Source organism: Pteronotus mesoamericanus, unplaced genomic scaffold, assembly GCF_021234165.1.
Source record: "Pteronotus mesoamericanus isolate MK-2021 breed Mesoamerican mustached bat unplaced genomic scaffold, CSHL_Meso_final contig_94, whole genome shotgun sequence".
Lineage (NCBI taxonomy): Eukaryota > Metazoa > Chordata > Mammalia > Chiroptera > Mormoopidae > Pteronotus > Pteronotus mesoamericanus.
In genome coordinates, this window is record NW_026555285.1 from 7,702,469 (window position 1) to 7,716,907 (window position 14,439).

Genomic DNA, 14,439 nt, shown 5'->3' on the forward strand with positions numbered 1-14,439 from the left:
CTGCCAGTCTTGGTTTTTGCTTACTGTGCATGCTCCCCCCTGGGGTTCTTGGCGTTCTTCCGAGTCCCTTCTTGCCTGCCTTCATCATTCACCTGGATTCTTCTGATAGAGAGGGCACACTTTCCTGCTGGTACGCTTGGCTCTTGGTTGGTAGCATCTCTTTGGAGGCCTGCATTGTTCCTCCAGGTGGCCCACATGGGCAAGTCCCTTTAGGCTTTAGATTAACATTCTCTTTTTTTACAGTCCAGATTGTGAGTACCAGAAATACTTGTTTGTCCTTTTTTGGCCACGAGTTCTGAGAACACAGGCCATAGTCAGACAGCCACCTCTTCTAAGTCGTCAACTAACAACAGCCTTTAGGCTCTGAGTTTTCTATGCCTGGGTCCACTAGGCCCCTCAGCCTTTTGGGGACACGGATTGAGATCTCCATATGATTTTCATTAAACCTCTCTTGTCCATCTTTGTGTGAAGATTTTTCCTTCCCCAAACACACAGAGAAGATGAGATTCACAAAGACATCTTTTCTCTGATTACTTACCTCCATCTGACCTATCCAACCTCTTTTATAGGATGAAGATAGTTGCTAGTTAACAGTCCCCAAACTGGTTCAGTTACCCCTTGAAGATCCTGCTTAGGGCCCCAAGTACCTTGTTTTGGAATTTGGAATGGTTGGCACCTCTTGTCACTGGACCTTATCTAAAAATGAACAGACTCTCGTTTTTGTCATATCTAAAAATGGCCAAGAATATTTGTGCACGAAGAGGCTAGGGGGTAGAGAAAAATTTCTAGAATATATTAAATTTTTTGATGAGCTTTGAACACAACCTGTAACACTTAGACGTCTGACTTCATTCATTTGTTTTTTATTCTCAGCTTTTCCCCTTTTCTTCTACTCTTGAAAATATTGGAATAGTTTGAGAAGATAATGAGAGTGGCTATAATATTGGGTAAAGCTTCAATTACCCTCACTGTTTCTTTCCCTTTCCTTCAACTCCCATGACGGAGATAGGAGGGTCAAAACCAAACAGGCTTTATATATCTTTTGGGACTTACATGAGAATTTTCTATAATGTCTTTATCAGTTCAATTATAAAAACTATGATGAATGCAAATTGTTTTAAAGCATCTTCTGTGAGAATGAATCTTTCAGAGAACTGACACTTTTAGAGACCAAAACACCAGAGAATTGTATCAAAGGGATCTTTATAAAACATGCACCAAGCTTGCATAAATGCTGAGAAACCCCTAAACAGTAATTCATGGACGATTATCAAGGTGCATTCTGGCCCCAAATTACTTTAGGTTTAAGATGGAGCCGGCACATAATCTAACATTCATATTTTTCTCTTGAATGCCTAAAGAAAAACAAGAAATAGTTTAGACTGGCTATTAATTACTAACTAGAATATTTCCATTCTGCTTTTAAAAACTGGGTTATAAAGACCGTATTTGTTTAGTGGCAAGAGCCTGAGGGTTTCCTGACCTTTCCCACTTGATTATAGAGCACGAGGGTCAGAAGAAGAAAAGCAATGGAAGCATAAGTGATCATCATCTTTATTAGGTTAAGGAATGGTCATACTCAAGCAGGAGGAATGCTCTATAATTTCCAAGACAGGAACTATTTCTTATATTTAGTATGGACCTTCAGGTGTGATTTCAATCTAAATTAAAACCTGAATACTGGCACGTCTGAAAAACTTTAGTAGGATTGTGCTGGTTTTTTCAGGAATATGGCCTTTTTGTCTAGCTCTCTTTCTCTTTTAAGTGATTACCATTCTTTAATGTCTTATTAAGAAAACTGGGTATGTCCTTATTTCTAGAGGTATGAAAATGTTAAAGAAACTCATGGTGTTGTCTTGTCATGCATTAATTAGTTTTTGATGCCTGACATTTCAGCTTAACATTCATGTTTCCACTTCATGACTTTATTTTTTCCTTTAGGTGGAAGTGAGTCAGAGGCTGAAGTCAGGCAGAAGCAACAACTCCAGCTGATGCAATCTAAATACCAGCAAAAGGTCAGAATCCATCTCTTTTAGTTTAATTTTGGCAAGGAATTTGAGCACCAGCACTTTCTAGCAGCCATGAAACAACACAGTAACTTACCCGAAAGTGTAAAACCTTTCAACCAATTGCAAAAGGAAACTCTCAAAAGCAAAGAAATCAGGATTGAGAAGTGAAGAGATAAATATCTAGAATTTTCATCTAGGCTGTGTATTAGCAGGATCTCTGATTTAGGTATTTTTTCCTAAGTTAACTCTATTATGTTTTGAATATTTTGATTCCAACAGTACAGATTTGTTTACCCAATAATAGTCATGAAAGGAGTAAAAAAAAAAAATTAAGGTGCTTAGTCATTTTTTTTACAATGAACTGAGTTTTATAATGAGAAAAAAAATGATCTGCCCACTTTTTTTCCTCCATGACCCAAAGGGTGGAGGAATGTGCAGAGAGACAGGGAGACCAAGGAAGAAATACATTGAGAAATTTCATAGGCAGAAGTAGCCTGACCATTCTCTGTGATCTAAGTGGCTTGAAGTCCCAACCTGTAATCATGGTGAGGTATAGCACAAACAATACTGTAATTTGCCTTTCATCACAATTTTGTGTTCCAGAGGTTCAGACTGAAAAGAATAGTCACTGTTTTTTTGTCTTCTGTAATCTCAATACAATTTAGCTAAAAAGAGAAGAAGCTATAAGAATCAAGAAGGAAGCTGAAGAAGCCGAAATCCAAAAAATGAAGGCAATTCAGAGGCAGAAGGTAAGACGATGGAGAGGGTGACTAGCTATCATTTACTGAAGGTGTTGTATGTGCCAGATTCTCTTCTAGACATGGCCCATATACAAACTAATTTAATTCTCACAATAACCCTACAAAGTATATGTTATTCTTATCACCTAGTTGACAAATAAGGAAACTGAGACAGACAGGGTAGATACCTTGCCCAGATCTCACAGCCAGTAAATACAAGTAGGATTCAAATTCAGGCCAATGGACCTCAGAGCTCAAATTCACCACCCTATCTTGATTCTCAGGTGAGTTATTGAGGTAATCACTATATATTTTACTACCAGCAAAGCAGTTAGTAACAATGGCAGTCAGTGGTGCATAACCATATTTCTATCCAAATGTTGACTTTTCCAGGGTGAGTGTAACATAGGTGAACACACTCTCTTACCCAGAGAAGAGAAAGAGTGCCTTTGCATTTCAGTGATAGTGATAAGATCTCTTCAAACCTTCAAGTGTTTTTAGTGTTGATACTTATTCTGCGACTTGGGAAAATGAGCCTCCTAAAAATGTTCATCTGCTAGAGAAGAACGAAGAATGTAGTGTTATTCTCCCACACCCGCTCCTCCTACTGTCATTCCCTGCAAAGTCCCAAACTGTGGTAGGTTTTGACTGCTGAAGGTTTAGGGTCAAGGGGACTGACTACCAAGTATGACACCTGCTGTGGGTGTAACTCCTACTCCTGCTGCCTGTCTGTCTTCCTCTCCTTCTATTTTTTATTTCTTTTAAAGATTAACTGTTTGTTCAAGATTTAAACCTGGTTACCAAACAATAAATATTTTTACCAGAGTCAGTGAAGCCAAAAGCTGATGACTTATAGAATGCATAAGAGTATATGAGTCTTTTCTTCCTCTGAGGAGCTCTCTACCTGCTGGGGAGCAGACTGACTTTTTCTGGGAAGATGTCCTGTTTTGCTGTGTGACCTTAAACAGGCTGTGCTCCTTCCTAAGCTATTGGGTTGACCAAAAAAGTCCATTTAGTTTTTGCATAAATGACACATTTTTCATTTTCACCTATAACTTTATTGATTTGGATATTTTGAGTACGTGAGCTTTTCCTCCATGGTATAATGTTGATTGTTCTTAATTAATGTCTCAATTTGATCGCTATAAACTTCAACTGGTCTACCTGATCATGGATCATCGTCCATCAAGACATCTCCAACATGAAACTTCACACACAACTTTTGACACATTGAATCAGTCATAGCACTTTCTCCATACACCGCACAAATGGTTTTTCTTTTTTTTGCATTTCAGTTGTGTTTTTACCTTTCTTGAAATAATAAAGCATATTGGCGCACAAAAACTCACCAATTTTGATAAGTTTTTAAAAAATGCATGCTGATAGGACAGCTGTTGCAATACAATCTAACCAAATTGTTTCAAATGAAATTAATGACAACTAAGTGCTACTAGAGCCATCTTACAGGAAATAAATAAATAAATAAATGAACTTTTTGGCCAACCCAGCATTTCTGTAAAATGAGTCCGTAAGTCCTATCTCATCTTTCTCCCAAGGCCTAGGAACATCTAAAGATTTAGATGTGATTATCTGTAGAGATGTGGGCTCTAGGGGAGGAGATGACTGGACTTAAATGTGGAACTGCGGTGAAATTCTGGAGGTATAAAGAAAAGAGTTAAGTAACTTTGTTTAGACAAAGTTCAATTAAACAAATTCAATTCAACAATTTGTTTCCAACTGATTAGCTATTACACCCTCACTGAAAACATTTTTATTATAAACCTTTTAAAACCCATTTTCCTCTCTCTTTCTACTTTTCTATTCCCCATTCTTTTTTCATCCAACTCCCCCTCCCTCCATTTTCTTCTTCAAAGGCTCACACTTTGGCTTTGTGATTGTAGAGGAGTGGCCCCCTTACACAGAATATAGTTTTTGTGCATTGCAGGTGGAACTAGGACAATCATGAAATCATCACCAGGAACTGAGTTAAGAGGCTTGCAGATTCTGAAGAATTATTGTATTGCATCCTCTTAACTTAAAAGTCATTTACTAGTTGTCATGTAGTACCCATAACTGGCTGGCTTGTGGGTCATTTATAACAAATTTATTCAGGTGTCAAATAATGTATATGATTCAGATATGTTAGTGGCTGAAATGTTTTTCTTTAACATTAAGTAAAAGCAGCATTTTTCCCGTTCCAAGTTATAGCATAACATTAGTTGTCCAGTAGTCACTAACTATAGAAATCTTAATTGGGTTGGCTTTTCTAGTATGTAATAACTCTTGGTATAAATTTGTTTGAAAGTGAGAGATGGGAAGACAGAATACGTAGATCCTTTCCATTCCAAATGTGGTCCCTGAACCAGCAGTTCTGGCATCTCTCACTAGAAAAATAGAATCATGAGCCCCACCCCAGACCTTCGGAACCAGAATCCTCATTTTAACGGGCTCTCCATGTGATTCTTGTGTACATAAACATGGAAGAGGATTGATCTAAACTACCTTACAAAAGAGTGAGCAGCCCACCTCAGTCCTTCCACAGGCTTGGTTTCTCTGGGTAATTGGCTGGCATTGCCACCATGACCCTGATCTTCCTGTTGTATATAAATCTGTGGCTTTTTACACTAAATGGGAGCGTATTTAGTAGCTTGTGTCAGACAAAAGAAAAATGGACATTAGCCATCTAGAAATGGCATATTTCACATAGCCAGTGTGAAAATGGCCAAGAGAAGCAATAATAGCTGTGCTTATGGAGCATTTATTCTTTAAAATGCACAGTATACACACATGGACATTAGCCTGCAAAATACTGTCCTCATCCCCAGGCAGGTGGCTGCTGTCCAGGAATTCGGAGCCCAGTAGAACCCATGCAGCCTGTTGCCACCTGAGAGCCTCTCTCTTGGCCTCTGGTCTGACCCTTCACCCCTTCAGTTTCCCTGGGTCTCTAATTAGTCAGCGCCTGTGTGTGAGGGAGGGGAGAGTAAACTGCATGCTCTGCCAGCACATGTTCTTTGATTCTCAGCAAGCACAGGGCTGTGAATGGCAGCCAGCTCTTTAGCATCTGGTCAGGTCAGTGGGGTCCAGGAGGAGATAATTCTATGGATGAAGGGGTGATTTGGGAGGGACTGGTATGCCTCAGTCAAGCATGCTTTCCCTGTGCTAGACCATGTTGGTGTTTCGCAGTCTTCTTGCGGTGTGCCAGAGCTGCCTCCTACTGGTTCAAGAGAGTGGATTGTTACATTTTCAGGATTTTTTTGAACTACTTGACTTTATGTTGGGAGCTTGATACTGATCATGTGGGAATTTTTTCACCATGAAATCAGTAAATAATTTTTTTCAAAATTTCATAATGCCCACAAATCAATCTCCCCTCCTCCTCGCGGCTAGAGCCAGTTAAGTTTAATAGCACATCACTGCTTAGCCCTAACAAGTTCTCCCTCACCCTCTCCTACCCTCCACATTCCAAAGCCAAGCCTCAGAGGATTAGGAGGGCAAGGATTTTGTGAAGTATCTGCCATATTATATGTCCGACACTTAACTGATTTAAAAACAGATTTAACCTGGGTGGTAGGCAGAATAATGCTTCCTCCCTGCCCCTCCACATTCTAATCCCTGGAAACTAGGACTATGTTATGTTACCTGGCAAGAGGGAATTAAGTTTGTAGGTGAAATTAAGATCATTAATTGACTTACCTTCAAAAGGGAAGAGTTTCCTGCATTATCCAGGTGGGTCCAATGTAATCACAAGGGTCCCTAAATTGGAAGAGGGAGGCAGAAGACTGAGAGCATGAAGATGGCAGCAGGAGGAAATTTAGCCTGCCATTGCTGGCTTTGAAGATGAAGGAGATGCCATTAGCTAAGGCATGTGGGAGATCTCTAGAAGATGGAAAAGACAAAGAAACAGACTCTCCCCTGGAGCCTCAAAAGGAATGCAGACCTGCTGAAAATGTGATTTTAGCCCAGTGAGGCCCAATTTGGATATCTGACCTCTAGAACTGTATGATTATTAATAAATTTCTGTTAGTTTAAACCACTTTGTTAATAGTAAATTGTTACAGCAGCAGTAGGAAGTTAATACAACTTGTGTGGTTTTATAATGATGTATTAATGTCTCTTTCTGCAAATTTATAAAGCAGAGAAAATATCTCTAAAATATTTAGAACATCAGAGTGAAAGAAAGTTATTAAAAATAATAAAACAGCAGCATATCAGATGTAAGAGCTTTCTTTGCCGCTGGATTTTACAGCATACGTAGACAAGTTTTCATAAATCCTCGCAGCAGGCGTTTCACTGGAATTTAGTGCTGCAGAAGTGACCCTCCATCCTGCTTTCCCCTCAAAGTCATGTTGAAGAATTAATTAATAACTTGATTTTTTCAACCTTCATAATACCGACAGACTTAAAAAAGCAAAAATCTTCCAATTCTATGTCAAAGACCCTCCCTACCTCCTGGGTTCATTTTATTCTGCCTTGAGCTACTTGTGCTTGAAATAATATTATACAATGCTATATAGTTTACAAATACTTTCATATAATTCTCCCAGCCTCTTGGAGTAGCATAACTTCAGAAAGAGCAAGAAAACAGCTAGAGATCTGAGCAGCATCCAAAGCCTTTCTTTGCTTTTTCCCATAAACCATAAAGTCGTAAAGCTGATAAAGTTATTTGGAGCACTGGAGGTCATGGTGTTCTATACCGACACTGAGAAGTGTTGTTATTTTTCATGCTATAAAGTGAAGTAGGAGCTAACCAGTAGGAAATAAGGTATACATATTAGATGCAGAGATGCATACATATACATATTTTTAAGGAATCACATTTTTTACCTAGTCTAGGAAACTGGTAATAGAAAGGGCTGAAGGTTTAAGAATGTCTTATGGGTAAAACTCAACATTGAGAAAATTATTTCAACATTGTTTTTATAAACTAGGAAAATGTCCGTTTTTGAAAACTTTCAAGGAACACCAATATTTCCTAGAAATATGGTTCCTACATCATGCATTTCTTTGTAGATGCATTCGTATGGGGCATTAAACTTCTGGTTGTTGAAATGCTGTAGGGCCCCATTAATTCATCTCAGATTGTTGGGATGTTAGTGATAGGTCTGAAATGCAGATGTAGTACCAAGAGGGTAAGCTATTAGCTTCTCCTATGCTCCACTTTCTCTATCTGTAGATTGGGTGTAATAATATATAATAATGGGACCGGGAGGCCTACAGGATACAATGACTAGCACTTGTAAACACTCATTGATGGTGCCCTAACCTAATTAATTATGCAGGTATCAACCTCTTGTGTGGAAAGCAGGCAGAGGTGATTGTTCTTCTTTTACATGCAAATTAACTGGCTCCATTATGTCATTTCCACCAAGCCCATGTGAATAAGGTAGCTGGAGAGAGAGAAAAAAAAACCAAAACACTCATGGATTTTTTTGGCCACACTAGATTTCTGGGCTTCCTTCTTAGCTGGGTCTTTAACAATGCCTAAAGGCTGACATTTTTCCTTTGTAGGCTAGGCCTATCTCTAATTAACAAGATTTCTCTTCTTCACCTTTTTAAATCCTCTTTTACATTCTTATCTCATCTCTTACCTTCTAGGATGTAAAGGCCATCAGGCCATAAGTACTTTTATTTTTGGTCCCTTACTCTTCCTTTGCTGTTTATACGGCTACCCCTACCTCATCTCAAGAGGAAAAAGAAAGTGCTTTTCTTTGCTGCTATGATGAATTCTGCTACCTGTGCTTACCATATCATCTCAAGTCCATCTTCTCGGGAACCTTGGTGCTCTATCATTAAGTCCCCTTTTCTCCTGTCACTTTCTTGTTGTTTTTTAAATTTTACGATCTTGGAATAGAACCATAATCAAGTCTCTTGTCTTAAAAACAAAGTCTCTCTCTCTATTCTTGTTTGCTTTCTTTTTTAAATTTAATCTTTATTGTATATTTTTTTCCATTACCATTTAGTCCCCTACATCCCTCTCCCCCAACAATTAACACAGTGCTGTCCATGTCCATGAGTCCTTTTTCCTTTTTGTCCAATCCCTCCATCTCCTCACTCCCCCCTCCTCCACTGGCTGTCATCCTGTTCTCCATCTATAAGTCTGTCCCCATTTTACTTGTTAGTTCCATTTGTTCATTAGGTTCCTCTTATATGTGAGGCCATTTGGTATTTGTCTCTCACCACCAGCCTCATTTCACTTAGAATAATGTTCTCCAGGTCCATCCATGCTGTCACAAAGGGAAGATTTTTCTTCTTTTTTATGGCTAAGTACTAGAATTCCATTGTGTAAATGTCCTGTAGTTGTTTTATCCACTCATCTATTGATGGACACTTGGGCTGCTTCCATGTCTTGGTGATTGTAAATAATGCAGCAATTGCAGCATCTGGTGCTTATATTCTTTTGAATTACTGTTTTGGGTTCCTTCAGATATATTCCAAGAAGTGGCAACACTGGGTCAAAAGGCACATCCATTTTTAATTTTTTGAGCTATCGCCATACTGCTTTGCACAGTGGCTGCACTAGTCTGCATTCGTGGCTGCACTAGTCTGCATTCCCACCAACAGTGCAAGAGAGTTCGCCTTTTTCCTTATCCTTACCAGCACTTGTTTGTTGATTTATTGACAATAGCCATTCTGACAGGTGTGAGATGATATCTCATTGTGGTTTTAATTTGCATTTCTCTGATGTTTAGTGACATTGAGCATCTTTTCATATATGTGTCGGTCATCTGTATGTCTTCTTTGGAGAAGTATCTGTTCAGGTCCTTTGCCTACTTTTAAATTGGATTGTCTGTTTTATTGGTGTTGAGCTTTGTAAGTTCTTTATAAATTTTGGATATTAACCCCTTATCATATGTAACAGCGAATATGTTCTCCCCTTCTGTGGGTTGTCTTTTTATTTTGTAGATGGTTTCCTTTGCTGTGCAAATACTTTTTAGTTTGATGTAGTCCCATTTGTTTATTTTTTCTTTTGTTTCCCTTGCCTGGAAAAATATATCTGATACAATATTGCTATGAGCAATGTCCAAGGTTTTGCTGCCTATGTTTTCTTCTAGGGTTTTTTTTTTATGATTTCAGATCTAACATTTAAGTCTTTGATCCATTTTGAATTTATTCTTGTGTGTGGTGTAAGAAGATTGTCTAGTTTCATTTTTCTGCATGTATCTGTCCAATTTTCCCAACACCATTTATTGAATAATCTATCTTTAGTCCATCATATGTGCTTGCTTCCTCTGTCGAGTATTAATTGACTATAAAGATGTGGGTTTATATATGGGCTCTCTATTCTGTTCCATTGATCTATGTGTCTGTTTTTACGATAGTACCATGCAGGTTTGATTACTAAGGCCTTATAGTATAGTTTGATATTAGGCAGTATGATTCCTTCAACTTTGTTCTTTCTCAGGATTGCCGTTGCTATATGGGCCTTTTGTAGTTCCATGCAAATTTTTGAAATATTTGCTCTGGTTCTGTGAAATATGTCACTGGAAACTTTGTTTCTTTTTAAAGATTTATTTATTTATTAATTTTTAGACAGAGTGGAAGGGAGGGAGAAAGAGAGGGAGAGAAACATCAATTTGGGTTGCCTTTTGTGTGCCTCGTCCTGAGGACCTGGTCCACAACCCAGGGATATGCCCTGACTGGGAATTGAACTGTTGACCCTTTGGTTCTCAGGCTGGCACTCAATCTACTGAGCCACACCAGCCAGGGCCGTCATTGTAATCTTGATAGGAATTGCATTGAATCTATAGGAATCAATAGGAATTGCTTTGGGTATAATGGACATTTTAATGATGCTAATTCTTCCTATGCATGAATACAGTATGTGCTTCCACTTATTTATATATTCTTCAATTTTTTTCTTCAGTGTCTTATACTTTTCTGATTACAGGTCTTTTATATCCTTGGTTAGGTTTATTCCTAGGTATTTTATTCTTTTTATAGCAATTGTGAATGGGATTGTTTTCTTAATTTCCCTTTGTGTTAGTTCATTATTGACTCATACAAATGCAATTGATTTCTGGATACTGATTTTGTATCCTGCTACTTTGATGAATTCATTTATCACTTCTAGTAGTTTCTTCATGGAATCTTTGGGGATCTTTATGTACATTATCATGTCATCTGCAAATAATGACAGTTTTACTTCTTCTGTTCCAATTTGGATGCCTTTTATTTCTTCTTGCCTGATTGCTGTACCTAGGACTTCCAGTACTAAATTGGACAAGAGAGGTGAGTGCAGACTTCCCAGTATTGTTCCTGCCACTCACTTCTCCACCATCTTGGATATTTCTTGTTTGCTTTCAACTTCTCCACCCCAAACATCATGCCTTAACTTCTGATAACTCCTCTACTGCATGTGGTTTCCACATGCCAGTCTGTGCACTGGCTCTAACAATCACCTGAACCACAGGATCTCTGTCGCAGCCAATGTTTCCCAGGTGAGCTCAGCTGGCTTGGAAATTTACCTTCTTTGAGTCCTTGCCTTTACGTACTTCTTCCTTGGTGGGCCGAATTTGCCTTCTGTCTCTAGTACTTCACTTGTATTGATCTAGCCAAGATCACCAATGGTGCTCTTAATCCAAAAATTTAATGGAGGCTTTTTAATTCCTAACTTATCGAAACTCTTTGTAATTTTGTAACAATCAGTAACTCTGTCCTTTAAATTCCACCTCTCTAGAATGCTTCTGGGTCTTTTTCCTTCACTTGTTTTTCTACTATTGATGTTCCATCAGGTTCCATCCCTTGGTCTTCTCTAACATTCCTGTGCCTATACCACCCTATTCTTAAGTGGAAGCCCCCACATTTCCACATTTAAGGATTTAGTTATTGTGTGTGCTGATGATTTCTGAAATCCGTATCTTCAGGCCAGATCTTATTCCTAAATCCCAGGACCAGGTACTTGACTGTATGCTTGATATTTCTCTCTAGGTGTTCCACAAGTATATCTCAAAACCAATATGTGCAAAACTGACCTCATATAGTCATTCTGATGCTCTTAAATGACATATACCTTGACCTCTTTCTTCTTTCCTTACTCATCCTATATCAATATAGTCATATCTTCTGTTATTTCATTTTTTCCCTCCTGTTATAATATTTCTGTCCCCTACATTTTTCTAGAGTTTGTCCTTACTTTTCTGTCCCTGCTGCCTTAATTTTGGACTCATAATTTATGGATTACTGTGGGAATCACTCGATAGGTTTTTGTATTTGTGGTCCATCCTCTGTGATGCTTTCAGAGTGAGTTGTTTACTTTCATGCTTAAAACAACATAATGGCTTATCATTGCCTTTAGTGAAGTCCAGACTCTTTTTACTTGACATGCAAATTCCTTTATGATTGCCCCTTTTTACTTTCTTAAACTTATCTTCCACCCATCTCACTACAAACACCTTTAAACTAACCCAGGAGCTTCATGGTGTCCCTTGAACTTGAATAGTCTCTCAGACCTTTGTACATTGAAAATACTGTAAGATGTGGGAATGCCCTTTTTCTATCCAGGGCCACCAGCAGCCCATCATTGCCTTTGTGCAAATCAGAAACAGTTTTCCATCCAGGCAATCAGTTCTGTGGGTGTGCAGATTGGTGATAGATGGTACCTTTGGTCACCTCTGTTGTGTTGAAGCATCCCATTGTGGGATGCAAGTCATGGTGAACTGAAAGCTGGCTGTTTTTCAGCCTTTCCTATCCTCTCTGTTTGTCACCCCTGGGCAGTGAGCAACTCGTACAGTGGACTACAGTAGCCCTACTCCCATCATGCCCTTTTCCTCCTGGAAAGCTCTTGCTTGTTTAAGATTTGCCTCTCTCTAGAATTTCTACCTCTCATTAGACCCATAGTTCTCATCCTTGTATTTGATCATTAATTCCTTGGGGAATCTGTAGAAAGCTATGAGTCTACTCTTGGTAAAAATGAGCATGGTCCTAACATATAGCTCATCCCTGAACCCAAGGTTAGAAAGAACATTCTTTGTGTCATTCAACCTCTTGGTTCCCATGCCCAGGATGGGGTCTGCCACTTAGTAGGCACTAAATGAACATTTATGGAACTGTTGAAAACATTTCCTGACAAACTACTTCTGTGCATTTTCTGTGTTCATATTACATTATTTGTAAACCTCTATCTTCTAACATATTTTACATACTGTCACCATTGCTTTCTTGTCTATGTCACTAGCTAGCTCCTGAAATTTCCAGAGTAAGACATTGTTCTGTTCATATCTGCATTCCCAGCCTCTAATACAGTACAAGAATATAATAGGCATTTCATAAATGTTTGTTGAGATTCAGTTATATATTAAGTGACTTAAGGTCACCCTGTTAGTGATAGTGAACCTAAAGCTGATTCTATAATCTTTTCTTCTGATCTCATGTTCTTAGATGTTTTAAGTTTTGCATTTGTGTATATAGGTACAAGTACGTTTGGGTGACTCCTTAACTCACTATTAAATGGAAAGAGATAAAGTCTGACATCCAAGTATTTGGGTACCTATACATTGGTAGGTATTGGATACAATTTTTCAAATACTCCAGTATTTTGCAAAATACTTTTCCATAAACTTCTGAGGGATAAACACACCTCTGGTGGATGAAACTTAGCTACTGTTTTTCATGAGATGAATTCAATGATACTCTATTAGTGAAGAGATTAAAATCATTTTTCAATTTCTAACCTTGCTACAGGAATCCAGCCTTGGTCTCCAGGTGCTTGTGTGGCTTTTTGCTTCACCATTCCCAGAGTAGCATTGCTACCTCTGGTTTAAGCAATACCTAGTGCTTTTGCTGTCTGTCTCTTAGTGTTTATTTTTTCCTCACAGATGTAGGGCACTTATCATGGTTGATCACTTTTGGTTTCATGAATCAGTTTTTTTCCCCCCAGAATCATATTTATTTCAGTTTATAATTCTCTATTTGTTTGCTTCCTAGAACTGTGGTTCACTAGTAATCCAATTGCTTTGTATTGAAATCAATTCATGTTGGTTGTGGTAAATTTCCTTTGTATTTTTCTGAAAGAAAGTGAAATCATTTACTTTACCTTTCATAATGGGACTGGTAAATAGTTAAGTGTGAATGAAGAACTTTATGAAAATGAAAAAATATGAATAATTTCTGCTACTCTTTGAAAGGTGAAGCCAAACTTACATCAGGGTTTGGAAGTGATGATTTCCCTCAGTCCCCTGCCACAGGCCTTCCTGCTGGGTAAATCTGGTTCTTCTTGTTAAAGCAAACCCAGCTGCTCACATCTCCCGTGGGTTCATTTAAAACTTCAAACCTTTCCTCTGTTGTAGAACTTGTTTCAACTGCCCATTAATTTTGTTGTCTAGGAATTTTATTTGTTTTTCTTAGGCAAGTTTTTAAAAAATGACAGTTGTGTCGTAGTGAATAAAAAACAACTGTTCTATGTTATTTTAGTTGGATTAATATATGCCAGAGCCATGGTGACAGTAATATTAAATAGAAAGTTCTTTGTCTCTAAAAAACAATTAATTAAAAAAAGGGAGACCCCTTTTCTGTTTAAGTGGATGGCTTTTTAATGACATTATGCTGTTCAGTCTCTCAACAGCTTTAAATGTTTGATTCTAAGTCCAAAGGGAGTTGGGTTGGTTTATTGAAAATCTTTTGCTGAATGCATTAGTATATATAAGTTTTGTATAGACTATTTAACCATTTATTATAATTTTAATTTAGCATAC

The 14,439-nt window shown here is 38.1% G+C and overlaps 1 protein-coding gene across 1 annotated transcript in view; it reads left to right on the forward strand.

Annotated features, from left to right (window-relative positions):
• EPSTI1 (epithelial stromal interaction 1) overlaps nt 1-14,439 on the forward strand; it is a 115,148-nt gene that overhangs the window by 21,566 nt on the left and 79,143 nt on the right. The window contains exons 4-5 of the mRNA XM_054586378.1: nt 1,942-2,015; nt 2,675-2,758. Of these exons, the coding sequence (XP_054442353.1) occupies nt 1,942-2,015; nt 2,675-2,758 (158 nt within the window). The remainder of the gene's footprint in view (nt 1-1,941; nt 2,016-2,674; nt 2,759-14,439) is intronic.